Source organism: Aptenodytes patagonicus, chromosome 2, assembly GCF_965638725.1.
Source record: "Aptenodytes patagonicus chromosome 2, bAptPat1.pri.cur, whole genome shotgun sequence".
Classification (NCBI taxonomy): domain Eukaryota; kingdom Metazoa; phylum Chordata; class Aves; order Sphenisciformes; family Spheniscidae; genus Aptenodytes; species Aptenodytes patagonicus.
Window position 1 is genome coordinate 24570253 of NC_134950.1, and position 24232 is coordinate 24594484.

At 37.5% G+C, this 24232-nt stretch overlaps 1 protein-coding gene across 5 annotated transcripts in view; it reads right to left on the reverse strand.

Annotated features, from left to right (window-relative positions):
• VPS13B (vacuolar protein sorting 13 homolog B) overlaps positions 1-24232 on the reverse strand; it is a 497028-nt gene that overhangs the window by 403615 nt on the left and 69181 nt on the right. For 4 of the 5 annotated variants that reach the window (XM_076329345.1, XM_076329346.1, XM_076329344.1 and 1 more), the window contains exons 8-14: positions 17777-18045; positions 15036-15131; positions 14567-14689; positions 11139-11276; positions 9668-9755; positions 3997-4188; positions 3208-3377 (exon numbers count right to left, since the gene is read on the reverse strand). In XM_076329345.1, coding sequence (XP_076185460.1) covers positions 3208-3377; positions 3997-4188; positions 9668-9755; positions 11139-11276; positions 14567-14689; positions 15036-15131; positions 17777-18045 — 1076 coding nt within the window. The remainder of the gene's footprint in view (positions 1-3207; positions 3378-3996; positions 4189-9667; positions 9756-11138; positions 11277-14566; positions 14690-15035; positions 15132-17776; positions 18046-24232) is intronic. The other variant, XM_076329347.1, reaches the window with a different exon arrangement.

Sequence of the window (24232 nt, forward strand, 5' to 3'; positions counted from 1 at the left end):
GGAAGAGACCACACCAGAACAGATATTCACACTGCAGCCCGTGGAGGACCCCACACTGGAGCAGGTGGATATGCCCTGAAGGACACTGCAGCCTCATGGAGAGCCCACACTGGAGCAGATTTTTCCTCAAGGACTGTGGGAAGAACTCACACTAGAGCAGGGGAAAAGTGTGAGGAAGAGGGAGTGGCAGACATGAACATGTTATGGACTGACCGCAACCTCCCATTCCCCATCCCCCTGTGTTGCAGGGTGGGAGGTAGAAGAGTCAGGGAATGAAGGAGTGAAACTGAGCCTGGGAAAAAGGGGAGATGGGGGAAAGGTGTTACTTTGATTCTTGTCTTTGTTTCTCACTATCCAAATATATTTTAATTGGCAATAAATTAAATTCCTTTTCCCCAAGTTGAGTCTGTTTCGCTCGTAATGGTAATTGGTAAGTGATCTCCCCTCTTTATCTTGACCCATCCTATTCTCTCCCTCCTGTCCTGTTGAGAAGGGGCAGTGAGAGTGTGGCTGGGTGAGCATCTGGCAGCTGGCCAAGGTCAACCCAGTACAAGAATACACAAAGTATTTTGTTCTATAAAATATTTGCTTACATTTTTATCACTCCAAAGCGCTATCACCATACTAAACTCATGCTGATCTAACCTTTAGACTGCCATATATTATTATGTATTCACAGTCATGCCAGACATCTCAGCAAAAAAAGATGCTATTCCAAAAAAAATAAATATCACAATTTTAAACATCCAACTATATTTTCCACAGTATCCATTAAAATGAAGTACTGTATCCAGTACAAGACAGACATGGGCATACCAGAATAAGTTTGTTGGAGGGCTACCAAAGTGGTTATGGGGCTGGAGCACATGAGCTCTCTCTCGGGAGAGACTGAGATAACTGGAGTTGTTCAGCCTGGAGAAGGCCAAAGGGAGATCCTACTGCTGTCTACAGCTGTCTACTGGGAGGGTACAGAGAAGAGGGAGCCAGACTCTTATCAAAGGTATACCGTGAGGGGATGAGTGGCAATGGACACAAGCTGAAACACAGGCAATTCCAAGCAGGCCTACGGGAAAGCTTTTTATGGAATCTCCATCCTTGGAGCTAATTCAGCATTTGACTGGACAACCTCTGCAGCAGCCTGTTCTACTCAGGCTTGCTTTGAGCACGATTTTGGACTCCTGGAGATCATCTCCAGAGATCTCTTCCAAACCAAATTACTCTACGAATCTGAAAATTTTATTAAACTTGTATCAAAATAGGACAATAAGCTGATGTATGTATGACTTTCAGTCTAAAAGTCAAAATTATTATTGTTTTAAATAGGCTTGACTTCACTCAGGAAACGTAAATTGAAACTCCAAGTAAAAAAAAAAGTTCACTTGAATTCAACTTGTTTGCCTCACACCTACAACAAATACGGGGCTGTTCTCCCATTATAAAAATACCATATGCCCATGCCCATAAGGTGAAAAGCACCACAATCCATTGGGCTATTCCAGGCTGAAATGAAATAATGCTTCCCATTAGGCACCTGGTAATGTCCCATTTTCTAATATTAGAAGCTTCTGAATGTATCCTAATACATCAAGAGATAACAGATTTGTCACCAGTTCACTCACTCTAGCCAGCTTAACTGCAAAGATAAGCAGTCTAAATTTAAGAAGAAGATACACACTCCTTAAGCACGCTCACCGAATAAATGGCACACACTTAAAATTTTATATATGTTACAATCTAGAGACTAGAAATCCAAGTGAAGTGTTAACACGTATGTTATTGTGTGTATTTCACTTCACCAATGAAAATGGTTATACAACCACATTATAAGAAACGCCATAAATTAAGACTTCCCGTACTCTGTCCTCTTGTGCATACACATACAATCTTAAACCACATAAACATACTGTAAATAAGCACATTTTATAAGAAAATACAGAACAAGTTAGACAGTGCTCCCCTAGTCAGCAGGTATCTATTACGTTATCAAGATAATTTAATGTCACTGTGCCTTCTATCATGTAAATACTACTCAAATCCATCTCTGGGGGAAAAAAAAAAAAGTAATAAGCTTTTTCAAATGGTTTTCACCTTTCTTACATATAAGTGGTTCACAAAGATGTTGGTTCTTTTCACAACACCTTCAAAATATACAACTTCATCTCCATTTTAGACAAGAACTTATTGAAAAGAAAGGCTGACACAAAAATAATTCACTAATTCTGGAAGTCAGTTTGAATGGCAATTTTTGAATGTTTAGCACAGCAAAGTACTTCACAAATAAAAGCCTAACTCCCATTGCTTTAATTGGAATCACAGATACTGAGAGCTTCTACAAAATACATCCCACTAAAAAAAGCTCGTCCTCAAGTACAAGCAACATGTATTTAGTGTCTGCTTGTGAAAAACACATTGGAAGTGTTTAATATCAGATAAAAATTCCTAGAAATTGAACTCAATCAAAAACTGATTTTTTTTTTCCTCTTCTTCCTGTCCCTTCCCTTATCCATAAAACACCTTCCAGCCTCTGCCACAAGAGGTAAACCTACTGCAAGTCTTCACTACAAAACACTGATTCATCCCTACAGTACCTCAGCATTGTGCATTGAGGAAGGAGCCCTGTAGGAATAAAACCAGTATGGGATTCTTGAGCTGGAGATACCCAGAAGATAAAACAAATTAAGGCTGTTAGAAAATTTCATTTCTGGCTCTCTAAGCTAGTCACTCAGCAGTTAAATGCTCAGTAACAGCCAAAGTCCTGCTGGCATCCTGGCTGGAACTAGTACACAGAGAGCTGGCTGTTAACATCTATGAAGTCTCTACTGAGCCTATGTATTCAAAGATTTCAGACTTGACCAAGTTCGGGAGGACCTGCATGGCAAAATGACAACAGGTATTCTGATTGAAAGGTTTCCATAAAAAAAAAAATTCAAGTTGGAGCTACTTCTTTTTAATCTGCTTGATGATGTAAAATCTTTTTTCTTCCAAATTCTTTTTTCCTACCAGTACATGACACCTTCAGTTTACAAGTCTAGCTATTCACTGCACACACCACCCATCTTAGGTATCTGAAGGGAAGGCTCACGGGCACCAAATTCATTTGGAACTCAGTAATACATCTGGCACATGGAATAACAGCCCAGTGAGAAAATGTATGTGAAATAGCACATGCTGATATAAAGAACGGAATAAATATCTGCGCATACATACCTTCTCACCCATGATTATGGGCATCAGGTGGTCTAGTAAATTGAATTCTGCCACAGGGATTATAATTGTACACTTAAGAACAGTGAAAGTTGTAAGTCGAGTGGGAATGTATTCCTCCAATAATGCTACTTCTTCTGAGCTTGGCATAGCTCTATTTCCATCCATAATATCTACAATAAATCAAGATTACATATGTTTTGACTAAAATATATAAAATATCTCCTACAGTTGCTGTTTCAGAATTGGTTAGGGACTAGCAAAAAATGGAAAGCATTCCCCCCCTCCCCCCCCCCTCATAGTTAGTAATTTTATTTGACACTGTATTTAGCCTTAAGTAGAACCAATCATAACTGGATTTTCCTTACTTTGAAATCTGTATAGCTCTTTCTCAGAAACTCATATTAACAGTTTACCATAGCTTGTTTCCATGCATTTTTATAATATATAACTATTATTTCAAACTAATAAATACGTACCAACAGGGATACTTTCTTCTCTAAGACTCCAAAATTAAGCTAGAGCTGCCAATGAAATAAGCCCTCCTTACGCAACAAGAGGCTTGTGATTGAAACGAATGGCCTCCAAAGTGTCTGAAATTATCTCAGAGGTATATCCAACACTAATGGGGATATTGCAATTCATTTTATCGTTATTTTAAATTTTGCTCTTTGGACTCATAAAATCCCCTGGCAGATTCAGAGTTTAATTATTTGGAAGTTGCACCTTCAAGAACACTGAATTTGGTCTGGTTTAATTCTGTATATTTGCATATATGCAATAGGGGCAAACCTGGCTTAGTTCTGCTGTATGGCTCATATTCATGTTCCAGAGCACAAACTATCATTTTCATTATCCGGTGTACCGCACTGCTATCCAATCGAAGATTAAGTGGGCCCACAATGAGGCTTTTTGTAGACATCTCCTGAACATTTCCAAAATCTTCACTCTTTACTGAAGAAAGGTCTTGCTGATTCCCAGAAACTACAAGAAGTTTTATAAATAACAACAAATTACACCAAATAACTGGATATAATAAATTTTTTTATCGGCTACTTTTGTTTCAAATCCTGTGATCACAGACTTATAAATATACAGGAAAATATAACAATGCAAATTGAACACAAACATGCCATGACTGGTTTAACATGTTTAAACAAACATTATTCCTATTTAATGCAGAGCAAACAGAGTAAGATTCTTCCTTGCCTCCAAGCACAGCACAACTTAGGAACCTTTCCATTAACTTTGTATCTCTCAAGCTTGGGACTCTCTCAAAGTGTCCAGGCTATCTCCAAACTTCTGTGGCAACTTAACCCCAGGTGCCAATGACAGCTGTGCTGTTCAAAACTTGCTACAGTTTATCGCAAAGATACCCATCCTAAGCAGTAAAGGAAAAGGTGTGCTGCGAAGCAACTACAGATATGGGCCCTTGAAATGCTGGCTGCTGGTACACGGGCTAGAACAGCAATGAGAATCACACTCATTTGCATTGTCATAAACCAGACTGACCCTTCCTTCCATTCACTGATGAGGTAAAGCACGGGCAGCGAGAATGAAAACTTCTTTAATCTTTATGTCTCAGACCATTTTTAGAAGGACCGCCACAGAGATAAAAGGGTGGTTTAGTCTCTGCATCCAAAAGATCTATAACTTTTGTGCTCAGAACGGCAACTAGTGTATCAATTAAAGTATAGTTATTGTTTTTCTGGTATAGATGTAGGGTAATGAGGTAGACTGAAGTCACACATTCACTGTATACAGGCTACTCATCAGCTATCAAACAGTATGACTATGTTTTCTCTAAACATACTTTACGGAAATTCTTCTGTTAAATTACGCAAATTTCAGAAGCTTCTTTTCCTGTTACATATGGCTTGTAAAAAATTACCCTCACCCCTTTAACATATTTGTTTGCAGAATTTTACTCATTTTTTTTTCTAATAAATCATCACTTTGACAGTGTCTTCATTGCTTTGACACAAGCACTAAATGTTAAACGTCTTGCTAACCATTACACAAATGAACAGTCTGACAAAATAAGGATCAAGATTAAATGGATTCTGAGACCACTTAACCTATCAAAATGAAGAAGTTCCAAGATAAAAATTGTAGGATGACAGTTTAATTCATTCAGTGAATCTGGATGGCACATACTCCTTAGATCCACAGTACTCCATAATCCACCTGGTTAAAGCTGTGACAAAAAGGAAAGCCAGGAAATGCACAGCCATTGCCATCAATTTCACCTTGGTTTCCACAATTAAACACAGCTGCAATTGCAAAGCTGTCCATTTGATATGTTCTCCTTGTACTCATGATCAAGTCATGCCACAGAAACCAAAGTCTGTGTAAGCAGTGGACTGACTTCTTCCATGATGATCCTTCTCAACAGTAACATTTTTCAAGTGATTTCCAAGCTCTTATCCAATGCGGATCTTGTTACACCTACGCAATACAGGATAGATCACATCCCTTCCTCTTTTCACCCATCTGCCAGGATGCAAATCAACTTACTTCCTTGCATAAATCTAATAACCTCCTGGCTTTCTGTTACAGTAATAAACTAAACATACCTCTAGAGAACTATGACCCAAAAACCACAGGATAATCTGGCAATTCCAAATTCTTGTTATACAACCTTCCTGACTGACACAATGTGTCCATACTAACATAATGGCAAGACAAGCTCAGCTCGTCAGACTGGGCAGTGGGAGCTGCAGCTGCTGCAGACAGTTGACCTACCCACTCTGTCAAAGAGACATAGGATCTGTCAACTTCTGAGTAGCTGAGGCTTTGTGGTTAAGCAGCCTGGCATGGTGTGCTTCACAACTTCAAGGCAAATCTTACTTTTAAACCAAGTGGAAGAAAGCTTGTTTTATTTCTGGTTGCCTGAGAGGAACCTAGTCATCTTTCAGCCTCCAGGAGAACACTCCCTTTTCCCCTCCCTCCTTTACTGTACTCATTCAAAACAGTCTTTTTAACGGGGGGAAGTGAGCTTCGGGGAAAAGGAAGGAAGGATAGGGTTTTTTTCCCATATGTTTAAATCAAAATCTATAAAACGTTCTTGCTTCTAAGCACTAGTGAGGAAAAGATTCCCGAATAAACTGAGGCTATGCCAAATTTGACACAGAACTGGCCTAATGCTCTGCAGGCTTTTACAGGTCTATATACTCAGCAGAAGAATTAACTTTGTCCCTAAAAGTCCAACAGAAGTTGACGGTGAGAGCATTCATAGCCTCTGCTTCCCTTGGTGTGTTTTGTTTACCATTTCTCAGAAGGAAAAAAAAAAAAAAAAAAAAAGGAAAAAAAGGACAGAAAGATACTACCTTATAAAGTCTATTCAAATCTTCAGATGGAACTGAAGTTACAACCTTTTTAATAAATCCTGAAAAAGACCTTTGTTTAAAAAGCCAGCATACAGCCTGCTGTCAGGGTTTGCTTTATTTAATATGCAGTTAACACATTTTTGTCCTTCCAATTCTACACAGTATCCAGTTCAGATGAACACTATTAAGTAGTGTAAAAAACCATAACCTCACATAAAAAATATCAAGGCCAAAAGCCTTTAGAAGTAATAACAGCCTACCTTTAAAAAAAAAACAAACCATCCAAACTCATTTGTATATATTGTATGTATATGAATAATATACTGAAGTGACAGCATTTATACAAACCACTTTCTGAAATAGTTCCATTTAATTCTCACTAAGTGCAAAGAGAATGTGATAGAAAACCTATTGGTTCTACAGAAGTAGGTGATCACAGGTTACTTTTGAAACTTCACAGATGCATAAAGGTAAATAATTTCTGATCACTGAGTATTCAGCGCTCCATAAACCTTATGTCTAACTCTAACTGACAAAAAAAAAAAAAAAAAAAAATCTTAAAATGAGAGTGCTGCATAACAAACTTGCCACCAAAATAGATAGGTACACATTATAAACAAAACAACTTCAAAGATACACCCTGTCAGGTCTGTAGGTCATGCAAATCAGTGATCAGGGAACGGGTAGTAATTTCCCTGAAACATTGTGTAGCCTATTTTATGTTGAAATACAAGTCAAAAAATAGAAAAATAAAGTTGGAAGGGAAGGACAGACAGAATTTCAAAATAAGACTACTGTGCATGACTGACTATCTTGTTTTCACTCAAAATACTAGAAGTGATTAATGCACTTCTATAAGTGACAGATGAAACTCCTGAGGTTAATGTTATCCATGAGGCACTTGCAGTTTAATCAGTAATCATATGCTTCGGGAAAGGTTAAAGGGGCAAAGAAGGTGTCAAACCAAAGTTGCCTTGACAGATAAAGATCTTACAATCACAGTAACTGCCTCCTATAACTTAAGTTGGGTTAGATTTTTTAGGGGAAGGTGGTGTGCACTGATTGTAACTAAAAACACAGTTGATGTCAAAACAAGAAATAGTAAAATGTAAACTTTTACATAAATACTTTCATATAAACACCACATATTAAAAACATAGCAAGTTTTATATTGTTTTCAAAATCTTGAGGTAGTTATACCTTCATTTCAAATGAAATGATTTATACCTATTTGTTCACATACTATTTAATAATTAGGTACTTGACTCACAATATGGAAAAATTAGCTAGAAAATAACTAGCAGAAAATGTCACATTTGCTTTTCTGAGGAACAAAACTATTTGAAAATTTAAGGTTTCAAGTTCTTGATTCTAGAGCTATAACAACCATTTAAACCATTAATTTAAAGATTAATTACTCTAGTCACTCTTTTATGTGGTCAGAGAGCTGAAATTAGAGGAGTAATACTGAAATAAAAGCACACAGCAAGCCTTGACAGGAAGCCAAGCTACATTTTGTGAGGTGTTTTCCTGGTGACTGATGCAGTAAATAAAAGCCAAGGCCCTGAGAAAGCAAACTGAAATAAATAGAAGAGAAGCTGAAGAGGGGAAAAGGTAGTAAGAAAATACCAGTAACCTGGCCTTGAGGGGGGGGGGGGGGGGAAGTGTTTCTGAGTTCAGCAATTTCTGAAAAGGGTTAGTTACAGTCAGAAAATGATATGTCATTAAATTCCTTGTGCATTCAGAGAAACAAGACAAAATACTCCACAAAATCAATTTTTCCTCATAAATAATCTGTGCATATTCATATTTCTATACCAAAATGCAAAAAGGAGATAAGGCTTACCCTAGGTCTTCAACTTCTCTACATAAGATTTCTGCATTCAATTAGAGAGTTATTTCTTTATTAAAACCAGAAGTAGACTGCAGGAGAAGCTTGATTTAATGTACATTTTCTCAGCTTCACATCACACTCACAGCACAGAGCAGAAAGCCTTAGGGCCAGGAAAGAACTGTTAAATTACCTAGTGCATCCCTCTACTATCGAAGGCAATAGCATCATTTATTTCTTTTTTAAGCTTTGCATGATCCATCCTCTAACCAAAGTGGAAGTTTTTCTTTCCTACTCCTTTTATACTTAATGTCCAACAAGTCCAGAAAACACAAACATTAGGAGTCGAGACTTCTCTTACATAGAGACAAAAACATGCAAAAAAACCCAGATGAGTTGGACTAGGTAGCAAGGACAGATAAACATTCAGCCACAGAATAGCAAGAAGTTCCCAACAGATGTCCATAGAAATAGTGTTCATGATAATAAACACACAGGTGTGGAAGAAAGCATTATTTAAGCAATAAAACTGCAGAACAGCAGCTGTAGATGACAATCTTCCCAGGGGTGGGGGGAAATCACATCACAATTCATGAGAAGAATATCTGTATGAAAATATATACATGTTACTTGCTGATACATTAAGTCCTTTGTCCTGGCTTTTGTGACACTCACAAAAGTAGATATACTTACTGCACTGAATCCACTGTATTGTCTCAGATTTAGAAAAGAATTGATAAGAATCCCAAAAATTACTTAGAATTACCCAATATCTATATGTGCATAGTTTAGGCTAATATTTGCTCACAAAATTGTTCAGATATGTGTATTTAAAGATTAATTCTCCACACTATCTCTCATTCTTACATTTTTCTTCATAGGGGAAAATGACAGTCCTTTTAATCTTCTGCACCAAGTAGGTGATCAACTTTATTCTTCAACCAGGGTTTCTCAAAAGATTCCCCCCCCAAGTCAATAATGACAACAACTTTAAAAAAAAAAAAAGGACATCACGCTTTATGAACTTCACCACTGCTACAAGAGAATTATTTTCTCTTTAGCAACTGACTATAAAAGACATCATTGTGATTAGTTATGCAGGGGAAAAAAAAGGAAGAACACCAACAATCAACATCTAACCAAAACAGCTAATCTCAAACACATCAATGAAGATGAAACCATTTTAACGATGAACCTGATGGTAAATCTAAGGTAAGTTAGAGGACAGTTGGTCAAGGACCAGCTGGGCATGAAAACTCTTTGTTTCTATTATTTAACAGGGTAAACATAGAGAAAGAGGTACCTTTGCCACTGGTGCTTTCCATTGTGTACAAGTAATCCATGTAGAAAGCCCCAAACCTCTGCATTCCAGCTATCTCTGTGTACGTCTCCTACCAACAAAGCAAAGCAAACACAGAAAACGTTGTATAAGGAAAGAATCTTGAGATTACCGACTGATAGGTTGGTATGAGAGAGATATATTCATGTTTGGATTTGTGCATCAACACACGGAAAGGCTTATCAAAACAAAGGACAGAGGTTATCCCAAAGAATTCACCTTTCCGATAGGTAATGTAACTTCTATTTGAGGCCACACAAAGGCACATCCATAATTCCAGTGGACATCCTGACCAATTCATCAATAACATCTAGTTAATTAGTACCTTTAATGGAGTAAATATTCTTCACTTGACCTCTTGTATCGAACAGATCTGCCTAATTAAATACACTGAAAACTGAAGCTCATTCATTCTGGCTTTTTTATTTAAGGAATATTGTAGTTTTATCTTCAAACAGTAGGAAACTTATTAAGACTTTATGCTATCATTAAGATTTATACATAATATAATCCATTATCACACAGCAAGTTGGCTTCCCCTCTTGCCAAAAAATAGGCAAATCATAAAAGCAAAGACAGGCCAAGGAAAGAGTAAAGCTTAAAAGTAAAACACACTATAGGAAATGTTTGAATATATGTAAGTACTTGTGATTTCACTAATTAATTTCTTTTTTTTATGGGTTTCTTCAGCGTTACACTTCATCAGTAGTACTAAAAAGGTGAAAATAGTAAAATTTAAGTTTAAGAGAAATTAGATATATTCAACATTGTAAATGGCTTACCTAAACACAGAGCACAGAACTTCACCTATGAACACAAGTGGAAGGGACCACCTTGGTCATCGCATCCAGTCTTTAATGATTGCAGACAATCAGGGAATAAAGTTTTACTGCACAATTTACAACAGAGACTATTGGTGACTGAAAATTTGTCGCTACCAAAGGCAGAATTACCAAGACTTCCTCTAAGTAGACAAATATAGCACACAGACAATAAAATTAACATTGCCCAAGATCCAGTTTCCAAGAGAGCACTTCTTAGTTTGAAGACCGTGAACTACTTACTGATTGGGTTCAAAGAAGTATGTGCTGGTAAAGCTTGACCTTTTGCTAGCATTCTCTCATAACTCTGTTGTTCTCTGCAGGTGTTCTGTAGTTAGTTAATGCTTTTGGAAACTATGTCATTAATTCAGCTTTTGGGGCAGGAGGGGAGTTTGAGGTTTCTTTTGGACATGTTTTTCTTAATTTTTTTTTTTTTTTTTTTTAAAGACAAACAGGTTTACTTTTTTTTTTGCCATCTGCAAAGTAAGATTCAGTTAAACATGACAAAGTAATGAAAATCAGTCCTCTAATAGTACACAGATCTAAATAATCACTAGAAATCCATTAGAGAGCATTAGAAATTTTTTTTTCTAAGAAAAATTTAATTCTCTGACCTTATGATGAGCTGCATCCAATATAAATTCTGCACGAATACTATTATTTTCTGGACTTCTGTAATCAAATAGTGAGTTCGTAAGGTATGTCATCCCTTTTGCACTCAAATTTCCTCCACAATTAAAGAAGTAGGCCTCCTTCATGAGGTAGTATAAAATAATAAGGCAAGGGAGAAAAAAAACACAGTCAAGTTAACAGAACAGTTTCAATTCTGTCATAACACACTAGTGACATGGTAGCATCCCTCAAGAGCATATTTCACTATGAATGAAGACAATTAAAATACCTTTATTCAAATAACGCTGAAGTTCCTGTCCACTCCCTCCCCATTTTCAAATTAATAAAAATGGCCTGAGCCAGTGAATATTATACAACCCATGATACAGAACATACCAGTTTCATTTTAACAGAAAATAACCTCACATCACCTCAGATCACTGTTACTCCGAATACTGCTCCATCCTCCTAACTACACACGGTCTTGTCACTACATACTCCATTTCTCTGACTGACCAATGCCTTTCAGATGCTTTATCTATCCTCTTCATGATAAGCAGTTATTTCAATGTAAGACCTGCTTGCTACCTTATCACTCTTCTTTATTCATCTAGATTTTTACATGCCTTCTCCATACCCCAAACCCTCTATCCTTCTAAAATCAACACAACTTTTCCATCAAGAGTTATTCTTCCAAAAAGGTTATTTATATGAGATTGAGAATAGATGGTAGGAAAAAACCGATCACATAAAACAAAGCTGGAACCTTCATGAAAGGCACAATCCCAACTACAGCAGTACAGAAAGAACAGGTGAGGCAGTATCAACATCACCACCATTCTCACAAAAGCAGATATTTTCTTAAATTCACACCCTAGAGGGTGGCAGAAAAATGAAAAAGAGCAAAAACCCAAATGCCTCTTATCAACTAACCTAACAGGAAACTCATTCGCTCACCCATTCACCCCAATCCAAAAATCATTTTTCTCATGATCTTTGTACCTCACAATCTCATAGTTGTTGCAGACAAGGCTGCCGTCCACCCTCACATCACCAACCATGTCTCCCTTGTATTTAACAAGGCCAGCAGGGCACCTTTTACAGTTGGCTCCTGCTTGCCTCCCCAGCCTGCTTTCTGTAAAAGCCTATGTCTATCCATTGCAGCACACCAGTCATGTAGTGTCCCCCACCACACCTCTATAATCTCAATAATGTCATTCTCTACAGCTGTGTAAGGATATCGAATTCTTCTAGTTTGTTTTCTGTGCTGCATGCATTTGTATACAAATGCTTGAGATGAATGCCAAGGCATGCTGCTCTCACAGGGGAAGTATAAGAACCTGTCCCATCATACCTATAATAGTGCAGTATGTGATCATTGTCCAAATAAGGAGATACCTGACATTAATATACAGTCACTTTATATTTTCTTCCATATTCTTTTCTCCTTAAAATACTTTCTAAGACTTCACAGAGCATCACGGAGTAACATTCAACTAACATCAAGTTAACAGGTCTGTTGTTGGCTGCATTATTTGTTTTTATTTAAACACAGATAATAATTGCTGTTCTCCAGTACTTTATGGCACTATTCTATCTATAGTTCAACCAAAAATCCTCATGATTGAATTTATAATTTCATGCACCACTTCATTAAATATTTTAAGACTAGTTCATATGGATACCTGATTTTGTCTTACTACGCAATTCAAGCTTTGCTTCTATTTAAAATATAGAAGTTAATACTGTTTTACTCCTTCACTTGATACTGCTCTCATCAACCTTACTGAAAAATAAGGCAAAACACTCGTCCAATATTTGAGCCACACTTCTACTATATTTAGAGTACAGCATTCCCATTTCTTCCCTCCAATCTTCTATTGATTTAAGGACTTTCAAAGGATTTCAACTGTGTTTTAATTTGTTATGCAAGATCAAAGTATGCAGACACACATAATGATGGGGGGTAGTGGGGTTGTCAAAAAAAAGCCTTATGTTTTGCAGCTTCTCTCTCCTAGATATTTGTCTTTCCAACTGTAAGGAATAGACATTGAGTTCTATATTCCAGTGACACATTCAAATAATTTAAATCACAATTGGCAACAGCAGCCTTCCTAAATTCTTGCAATCAAATATTTTAATAAATAGATTGGCCTTCTATGATGGAGTGACTACATCAGTGGACAAGGGAAGGGCTACAGATGTCGTCTATATGGACTTCTGTAAGGCCTTTGACACGGTCCCCTACAACATCCTTCTCTCTCAACTGGAGAGGTATGGATTTGATGGGTGGACTGTCCGGTAAAGGGTGAGGAATTGGTTGGATGGCCACATCCAGAGGGTAGTGTAGTGGTCAACGGCTCAATGTCCAGATGGACATTGGTGACGAGCGGCATCCCGCAGGGGTCTGTATTGGGACCAGTACTGTTTAATATCTTCATCAATGACATGGACAGTGGGATCGAGCGCACCCTCAGCAAGCTTGCAGATGACACCAAGCTGAGTGGTGCGGTCAACACGCCAGAGGGACAGGATGCCATCCAGAGGGACCTGGACAAGCTCGAGAAGTGGGCCTGTGTGAACCTCATGAGGTTTAACAAGGCCAAGGGCAAGGTCCTGCACCTAGGTCGGGGCAACCCCCAGTACCAACACAGGCTGGGGGATGAAGGGATTGAGAGCAGCCCTGCCGAGAAGGACTTGGGGGTACTGGTGGATGAAAAGCTGGACAGGAGCCAGCAATGTGTGCTCGCAGCCCAGAAGGCCAACCGTATCCTGGGCTGCATCAAAAGAAGCATGGCCAGCAGGTCGAGGGAGGTGACTCTGCCTCTCTATTCTGCTCTGGGGAGACCCCACCTGGAGTACTGCATCCAGCTCTGGAGCCCTCAGCACAAGAGAAGACATGGACCTGTTGGAGTGGGTCCAGAGGAGGGCCATGAAAATTATCAGGGGGATGGAACACCTCTCCTATGAGGAAAGGCTGAGAGAGTTGGGGTTGCTCAGCCTAGAGAAGAGAAGGCTCTGGGAAGACCTTATTGCAGCCTTTCAGTACTTCAAGGGGGCTTATAAGAAAGATGGGGACAGACTTTTTAGCAGGGCCTGTTGCGACAGGACAAGGGGGAATGGCTTTAAACTAAAAGAGGGTAGATTCAGACTACAGATAAAAGGAAGAATTTTTTTACGCTGAGGGTGGTGAAACACTGGCACAGGTTGCCCAGAGAGGTGGTGGATGCCCCATCCCTGGAAACATTCAAGGTCAGGCTGGACGGGGCTCTGAGCAAGCTGATCCAGTTGAAGATGTCCCTGCTCATTGCAGGGGGGTTGGACTAGATGACCTTTAGACATTCCCTCCAACCCAAACTATTCTATGATTATTATAAAGCATACCAGAATTGCTTATTTAGCAAGTCAACTGATATTTCAATATACTCACTTCATCACTCCTATTCATGTTCTCTTCAAAGTCTTTAATTCCCATAATTCCTTTAAGGCACATAGCTTGGCAACCAACAAAACCTATTTGGCAATCAAAGAAAAGTTCACCTTTCATAAGGACCTAGTGAGGAAAAAAGTGAAATTTTGAAGAATTCTACTCCATGAGAAATAGAGAAGATGGAGAAAAGTGAACCAAAATATGTTTAGGTTTATATATTTAGAGCTTTAATAAACAGCAAGTTAATCAAACAGTGCACTTGGAAGGAAGGGATTACTTTAGAGTCCGATCACTACAGCACTAGAAATTTAGAGAATTTCTATCTACAGCATTATTACAATAAGCACATCCAATATAGCAGAATATGAACAATCAGTAATGAAATAATTTCAAAATATTTTATTAGTAACTATTTACTACAGTATTTATAATGAAAAAAAAAACCAAAACCCTGTCAATGGAAAATTACCTCAACTGTGGTTCCTTCTTGTTCCCAGCATATAACTTCTTTGGATTTTACTTTCTGAGGACTGTAATAACTACTTTCAGCTTGCATTTCAGTGAGCTATGAAACAATAGGATAAACACCTTATATAAGTCAATATTAGTATTAAACAGCAGTAATGTCGTTAATATACAGAACTGATGAAGACAAATTAAATTATGGGCTAAAATTTATTAACAAGCAGGAAACAGGTGCAGTTCAACAGCTGTAACACATTATCCATATTAGAACTTCTCATATTCAACTTCTGGTTGAAGTATGCCATAACAGAAAGTTTTAAATCCACTATAGTATTTTTAGTTTGCTTATCTAAAGAGACACTATGTGAAAAGATGAAGCAGATACACAGCTGCATTATTAACATAGTATCAAATTAGCTTATAAATTGCTGTAAAAATCCATAAATACATTATTTATTCTTCCCAGCAAATAATTAATCAGCATGATAACATTAAGGAAACATTTTGATTACAACCATACTCATTTTTGTTTCTTGTCATGGCAATTGAGAGAAACATGCATTTATATTTCTTGCATGATTTTGATATAAAAACTTAAAGTGGTGAAACACATACACTCAGGTTAAAAAGCATATAACCTACAGCTAAGAAAAAAGAGAAAAGAAGCACAAAATAATGAAGGTGTTATGTTTTGCATTAAAAAAACCAGTTATGTTGAACAGTTTAAATAGTTCAAATTCTAATTTTTATATAAAAATTTCCACAAGCTCTCATTACTTTCAAGAGTGGATACACATGGATGTTGTTATAAATTAAAATTTTGTAACCCAAATGTCCAAGAAAATTGGATTTAAAAAAATCACTGATCACCCTTCAGCTGTGTGCAATTATTGTAGAGGAAAAGCAATTAATTGATTAAAAGAACTCAGACATTACAAGAATCATTTTCACCATTATTAGAAAACGCTACATTTAATTTGGCATGATTTTTAGCTGGAATGATATCAACTGTTCAGAATGCTAATGCAGAAACTTGACCTTATTTTTTAACCAAAATATGAACCACAAATTAATACCATACATTCTTTGCATGCAAGCAGAACAATGTATTCTGTTTTCCTCCTAACTGTCACCATATTAGTATCATACATCACTTCACATTTAAAATTTATAGAATGTAAGATGTTACATTTTAAGTAGGTTTTATCACTTCCTAATATAAAATGTATAAGCTTCCCAATGAAACATTAGGAAAGCCCAATCCAGCAAATCTTGTTCAAAAAAGAAGTTCATATTATTTTTAATGAGTTTTCTCACGTAAGGAAAGAGCGCACAAAATTACTACTGTATGACAAAGTGCAAAAGAAAGAAGATGCTGAGCCATGATAAATAAGAAATTTGAGTTTTGATTGGTTTTCACTTTTTTCAAGTGGTATGCCAGGGATATAATTAAAGGAGGAAGAAAAGATTTTCCATTATTTATTTTTAGCCTTTGTTTTTTGTTTTTTTAAATGAAGGCTGAAGCAGATGGACACAAAAGAACATGACTGAATGTCAGTTGACACTTTATGTCCTCAAATTTTGCAACCAAATTTGCCAGAAGACTGGAGGCTTAAAACATTAACCTCCCCACAGAATGCCTGCAGCTCCCAAAGTCACTCATCTCATCCTTTCTGACAGTTGCTGAACAGCTAAATGCTCTGCTATGCCACCAAACAAAAATAGCTAAGAGAAAGTAGCCATGAAGCCACTCAAAACACTCCTGTGCACAGATGACAAGCCAAACGGGGAGAAAAGGGACGGGGATTGCTGATGGTATCGAGTATATAATCAGGCACATAAACATTATATGAGGTTTATGAAAGTACTGCAGTTCATCTGAAAGGCTCAAAGTCATAAAAAACAACCTTAGTTATTCTGCTGCTCATAGAAACAGTATTATTTCCTGTTCTGAGGAGTTCTGGCCTTGATTTAATATAGGTTTAATTGTAAAACCAAGAGCCGCTTTCTATTATAGTTATGCACATAGAATTGCTTGCATATAGTTTGGCACGTGTAAAAAGTATTTTGCTAATTCAGAACCTTAATTTTTAATTTCTGTCAGTACATCTCAATATCTTATTCAGACTCTCCATATTCCCTTCTGCAGTTTACAAAACGAATAGAGAGAAGCCAAGCAACTATTCTGAGATTTGTTTACAGAAAATACTCAAATCTTTCTCTACATACATAAGAGTATATGTGTAATTTATCCTTTGTTTCTTTAATTCAATTCCAACCTATGGAAAATAATTTCAACATTATCAATTTAAATTCATATTTGCACATATTATAGTTTAAAAAAGAAAAAATATTCCTCCAATTCACAAGCTATATGAAGCTAAAGCTTTTTTATAAAGAAGTATATTTATATAAACAATAGATGGATAGAATACTGCAATAAACATTCAAGGAAAGCCTTTTAAGCTTTTTCTCCCATCGAAAAATGTTAATTTAAGTAAATCAAGTGGTTTCTCTTTAAAATTAAAATGTTTGTACTCAAATTCTACCTCAAATAGCAAAACCACCACACACTGCAATTAACAATACATTATGATGCGAGAGGAGCTTTCAACATTCACATTTTTTGTTATTCATTAATGTAATATTCCCTGTCTCGAATCAAACAGTAGACAAGCACTCAGATAATCTTTACACATTTTCTCAACAAGCCAAATAAATCCTACATGACACAGAAATACTTACCTTAAAAGTCACTGTTGCCTTTGTACAGTAAAACCCAATTGAAATAATAGGATCCTTGAGGGATTGAGATTTCTGCTGATGTAGCGTTGTTCCATCATCAATTCCACTAGAATCATTCTCTTCATCATCGTAACTCACAATAGCAGGAACAAAAGACCAAGCCCAAGAAACCCATCCTTGTTGCTGGTCATCGTCTTGGTGCAAATAAGGGTCTTGATTAATATACTGTGTTGGATATTGCATTACTGAGATTGTTTCATCTTCTGCACCTTTTAAAACAAAAACTAAGTCAAATTTCAAATCAACCATGCTTGAAAATTAATTTATTATACTCAACATTATAGCATGTGAAATTTACCTAGGACAATATTCCACATATCATTCACTGATATTTGGTTTATAATGATAGAAAATAAGTAGAAATTTTAAATTTCTGAATGTAAGTTTCTTAACACTTGTTTGATTCATTAACATTTTCCTCCAAAAAACATTAAGGATCTTTGCAGTAGTTTTATTATCATACATTTGCAGCGAGACCAGAATTTGTCATCTACACCACACACTTTCAAGACTTCTTCCGTTAAACCCTTCTGAAGTTCCAAATTAAACCCTACTAAATAAGGATATATTACAATCTTGTAGTTTTCAATTTTTAAATGAAATAAAAAAGGACTTCAATGGCAAAAGCCATAATAAGGAAAACGTAAACACAACACAGATCCAAAAATTAGGGTTGAAAACCTCCTTTGTTTAGAAGTCAGCTTTTCAAGTATTCAAAGATACAGGTTTATCTACACTGAAAAAAGCTGGTATGCCACCTGTGAGCCAAAAACCCAAATGTTGGTCTTCTGTGAAAAAAATATTAGAGATAGCGTACAGAACAAAACAAGGATTTCCCCAAAGATACAAGTCTAAGATTCATGATCCAAATGGGTAACACTGTGCATGTACAAAGAGCACAATTAGCTTAGCCTGTCTGGCTTCATCACCACTCTTATAGGACTCCCGAGGGGTATTAACTGCTTCAGAATTACCATAGGTAGTACAGGATGCAGAACTGTTCCTATGGGGGAACAATATTGAATGTATTATTTAACTGAGAATGGAAATAGGCATAATCCATTTCTATTTACTTATTTTTAAACTCAGAGGACCCACTCTTACAAGTTTTAGAGCTTTTAGTCTTCAGTCTAATTAGTCTTTAGTCTTTTAGTCTAATTATTTATGCACTTGCACGATGGGAGAAAGCATAAGGAAAAACACTCATGAGAATTCTCTGCACATGCTTGGAAGCGAGGACACCTCCTCCCACAAGGGCAATGCAAGCTTCCTTCCTGCTCTCTTTACAAAACAGCGTCAGAGATCAGATTTCAATCCAAATGTAAATCTTGAAACACAGGAAATACAGAAGAGGTGCACATAAAGTCTTGGAAATGGCCAAGAGGCAGAACTGTCAGATATAGAAGGAAAAAGAATTGATATGGAGCATGACTCGAGTAGTTTAGCCTAGGCTGTTGTTGGCAAGCACAGAGGAAATGGTGGAAGGTCTGCCAAAAGAGAAAAAAAATCTGGAGGTGTAGGACCTGGGTCATGCATAACATTTGGTCTACAAAGCCATAAAATTCAGCCATGATTTAGCATACCTTTTTGCTGCAGTATGTGTACACACAGAGACAACAGTAAAAGATAGCAAATAATAGCTTGGTTTATAGTATTAATTAGTATTTTGGAAGCCATTAAAATAAGACAGAACAGCAGCTAGACTAAAATGGCGCTATCTATACACTGTGAAACAGAAGACAGAAGAAGAGGAAGCTACGCTTATCTTCTATAACTAAATTAAAACTACTACAACCATTATGTAATCAACAGTCAAACATTGGAACAAATGCACATCAGCCTAGTAAGCAACCCACAACATCCTCTAAACACTTCAAAGCATAAATATAATGTAAATTCCTTTCTAACAAGTAATGCATGAAGGGGAGTATGTACTTTGGAAACACAAAGCCTCTTTGGTTTTAACTAACTACACTAACCACTGCACGAACTGCAAACATATAGGATAGTGAAATATAATGATGAAACCCCTATGTTTTACATACATGAGTTTGTTAAAGGACAAAATGCTCCTACTCCTCAGGTTTCTAAATCCACTCTTTCTAGCTACCCATAGCTGAGATCACACTGGAACAATCTTGCTTCGTAGTGCAGGGCAGTGACTAAAGTTAAGAAATACATTTTATATAGAATCATAGAATCATTAAGGTTGGAAAAGACCTCTAAGATCATTGAGTCCAACCGTCAACCCAACACCACCATGCCCACTAAACCATGTCCCTAAGCGCCTCATCTACTTGTCTTTTAAATACCTCCAGGGATGGGGACTCAACCACTTCCCTGGGCAGCCTGGTCCAATGTTTAACCACTCTTTCAGTAAAGACATTTTTCCTCACGTCCAATCTAAACCTCCCCTGGCACAACTTGAGGCCATTTCCTCTCGTCCTATCGCTAGTTACTTGGGAGAAGAGACCGACACCCACCTCGCTACAACCTCCTCTCAGGGAGTTGTAGAGAGCGATGAGGTCTCCCCTCAGCCTCCTTTTCTCCAGGCTAAACAGTCCCAGTTCCCTCAGCCGCTCCTCAGAAGACTTGTTCTCCAGACCCCTCACCAGCCTCGTTGCCCTTCTCTGGAACACGCTCCAGCACCTCGACGTCCCTCTTGTAGTGAGGGGCCCAAAACTGAACACAGTATTCGAGGTGCGGCCTCACCAGTGCCGAGTACAGGGGGACGATCACTTCCCTACTCCTGCTGGCCACACTATTTCTGATACAGGCCAGGATGCCATTGGCCTTCTTTGGCCACCTGGGCACACTGCTGGCTCATGTTCAGCTGGCTGTCGACCAACACCCCCAGGTCCTTTTCCAACAGGCAGCTTTCCAGCCACTCTTCCCCAAGCCTGTAGCGCTGCATGGGGTTGTTGTGGCCGAAGTGCAGGACCCAGCACTTGGCCTTGTTGAATCTCATACAGCTGGCCTTGGCCCATCGATCCAGCCTGTCCAGGTCCCTCTGCAGAGCCTTTGTAATACAAATTTGTAATATAAATTACAAGATTGCAGTATGACTGCATCTCACTGTTTCCATGTTCAAATCAAGTTTGATCTTCAGAAATTCATTCTCCTTTCTTTTAAAGGGTTTGAGATACCTATCTCTAAGAGTCTGGAAACTGGTATCTCTCACCATAAGTCTGGAACTAACTCAGTAGAAAATTACTCTTTGTGTCTATTTATTTTTCTGCCTGTATTAGTTTTCAGCCAGGTAAGGCAGATCCAGCTTAGCCTGTGGCTACATAAATACAAGTGCTGGCACTTGGGGAAGAGAGAGGGAATGCATCACCATCCCTGCTGGCAATAGCATAAATTTTCATCTGGTTGAATCAACCATGAAACTGCATAAATGAAACTTGGTAAGTACTTCAAGAACACAGCTGTAGATGTTCATTCTTGTATCAGTAAATATGTAGATATTAAAATTCATTTCCTCATCCATATTTTACCCGCTATAAGCTAAAGAAGCTACTGCAAACTCACAGCTAAGACAACGTTATCATTAATTATGAATACTTATGGAATAAATCACATCAAAAAAAAAAAAAAAAAGAAATTTGCAAGGAGCAAGAGTTATCTGGCTGATAACAAGTTTTGGCGCTGACCTTGAGAATGCAATAGCCCTTAAATTTGTCCTTGCAGCATGAACTGTCCTTGGAGAATCTCAAATGTAATAACACACATGCTTTCAGAGTAATAAATATTCTCTGTATGACTTTCCTTTGCATGTATTTATTACATAAGGAATGCACAGAAATGACTAACGTACGGAAAAAAAACAAGTTCAATGTTTGTAAAAGTTCCCTCCAATACGTTTATACTATTCAGTGGCTGTGTTGCCAAACTGAATTTTATTCCATTCATTCTGGATGTTAATTTTGGATCTATACCAGAGAAAGACAATAAATTGACTGTCACAAGACAACTCATAATATTTACTATGCTAGTAGCTTAGATTTTTGATGTTTAACTATTTTTACTTCACAGTACATACTAAAAAACAGTGGCTCATAATCTATTACACATGCATTACACAAGCACAGCAATATCGATGAAGGAGATTGCACGTAACTGGAAATGATACCGATACCAACACCAGCAGAAACTAAAATCCTATGTACCAAGCTCTAGTCTGAAAAGTATTCCGCATCTCCTTTTAAAAGCAAATGTACCCCCAACACTTTCTAGTTGAAAATCTGATGCCATCATAATTGTAGCATGAATACAATATTACAACAGTCGCACACTCAAGTGACAGTACTTTTACACATTCAGGAAGTATCACACTTATTTTGTCCAAGACAACCCACTACAGTGATTCGTGTAGCCAGGAATCAGTACTGCAAAATAGTAAGACTTAAAGGTTTCTTCTTATTTCTGCATCGAGAACATCTTCCTTAAACTCAAACCTCTGGATCCAACTAGACCAGAATATGCTCCCACCTTACAGACAAACGCAAATCAAGGGAAGAAATCATAACTCCCTTTTACTGCTGAGTTGCACAGTCTACTGGATATGGAATGTGACTGTAACATACAAAAGCTTGAGGTTCAACTCTAGAGAATCCGCTTTTTCATGGTATATACTTCCACCTATTAAAAAAACTTCCCCAAGCTTCTACTCCTAGTCCACCTGTCTTGTCTTACTGTAAATTGAAACTACCCTAGTGAAGAACTGATGGATAAGGAGGGAAAGAATCACCTTCCAAATTTGTTAAGAAAATTCCAAATAAAGAATGATGCCACAACAATTCTGAAGTGCTGAAATAACACCAATAATTATTCTAAAATGCTCCCCATGATATTACTTGGGGTTGCTAATCAATTATTTCAAAATTCCAGTTATTTAAACAATATCCCAACCTCAATAAAATTAGGAGCAGATGTATGAGTTAGTTAAGGGTGAGCTACAAAACAAGTGGCAGTGATTATAAAACAACAGAACCAGGACAAGAAATAGGAGATCTATTTTCTATTTTAATGGCAAAGGAGACTAGATAATTTGAAATATTACACCAAAAGGGCAAGTGCCTCTGGGTTGGGTACAAATCACAGGACTATTAATCTCAAAGTGATATGTAAGTGCAGATACCCAATAGGGAGAGGAAGGTGTTAGTTGTCTGACAATGCCAATCCAAAAAGTGTTTTTGTTTCATATTCCACATACAAGTTCAAGCGGATCAATTGGAAATTCACTCTGCTCACTGGAAGCATTACAAAAAAAAAATGCTTGCATTCTGCCATCTGCATTAAGCCACTTTTAAAATCAGCAGCAGAAAAACTGACCTTATATTTAAGCTTTTATGTAATAAGTGAAAACAAAAGGTCAACCTGTGACTCATGCCTTTCAAAGATTTAATCAGATTTTTTGGGGTCTCTACTTAAGGAGGAGTACTAATGTTTTTCAAGAAAAAAAAGTGGCAAGACAATATAAAATAGATGATTAAAAGGCATTCATAAAAATCTAGTTCTCCACAAAAAGGTTATAGTTCCTAAAACAATAAAAATATTTAATATAAACAAATTCAATCTCCCCAACCTGGGAACTTTACAATTTGGGAAGATTTAATCTTTACTAATTTTTTTTAATTTGCTACTCATTTTAACTGCTGCTCATTTAACTGATCTTAACAGATGTAACAATTCTATGTGCCTAAACATGTATTCCAAATTAATGAAATCTGGCCATCTCCATACAATGACCTCAATACCCATCCTCAGCATATGGGATCTCAGCAACCAGTTACAATGCATTATTATAAATGCCTACAACAAAGTTACTCACTGTCACACTGGCTGTTAGACAGCTGCTGCACAATGCACTGACCCCACAAGCCCCATTCCGCAGTTGTCTGTCTACACTCCATCTTTACAGTGTGTTGAAATATGAATTGCAAGTATACCTACTGTTCCCTGGGAGGATACTGAAGTATATAGGCAAGGAAGAAGCTCCAATAATGGAGGGAGATGACTGGAGGGGAGGGAGAAAAAAAAGAAGGAGGAAGGAGGAAGGAGGAAGGAGGAAGGAGGAAGGAGGAAGGAGGAAGGAGGAAGGAGGAAGGAGGAAGGAGGAAGGAGGAAGGAGGAAGGAGGAAGGAGGAAGGAGGAAGGAGGAAGGAGGAAGGAGGAAGGAGGAAGGAGGAAGGAGGAAGGAGGAAGGAGGAAAAAAAAGACAACTGTGGGGTTTACTGCACAGGTCATTTACCCCACAAACACATGAAAACATGAAGAGCTGAAACAATATTACATACCCCGGTACAAAGACTGTATGTATATCTCCATCTCTTTAACCCTCAAGAGAAGACAGACAAAAAGTGCAGGGACAAGAAAAAATACACATAAAAGTAA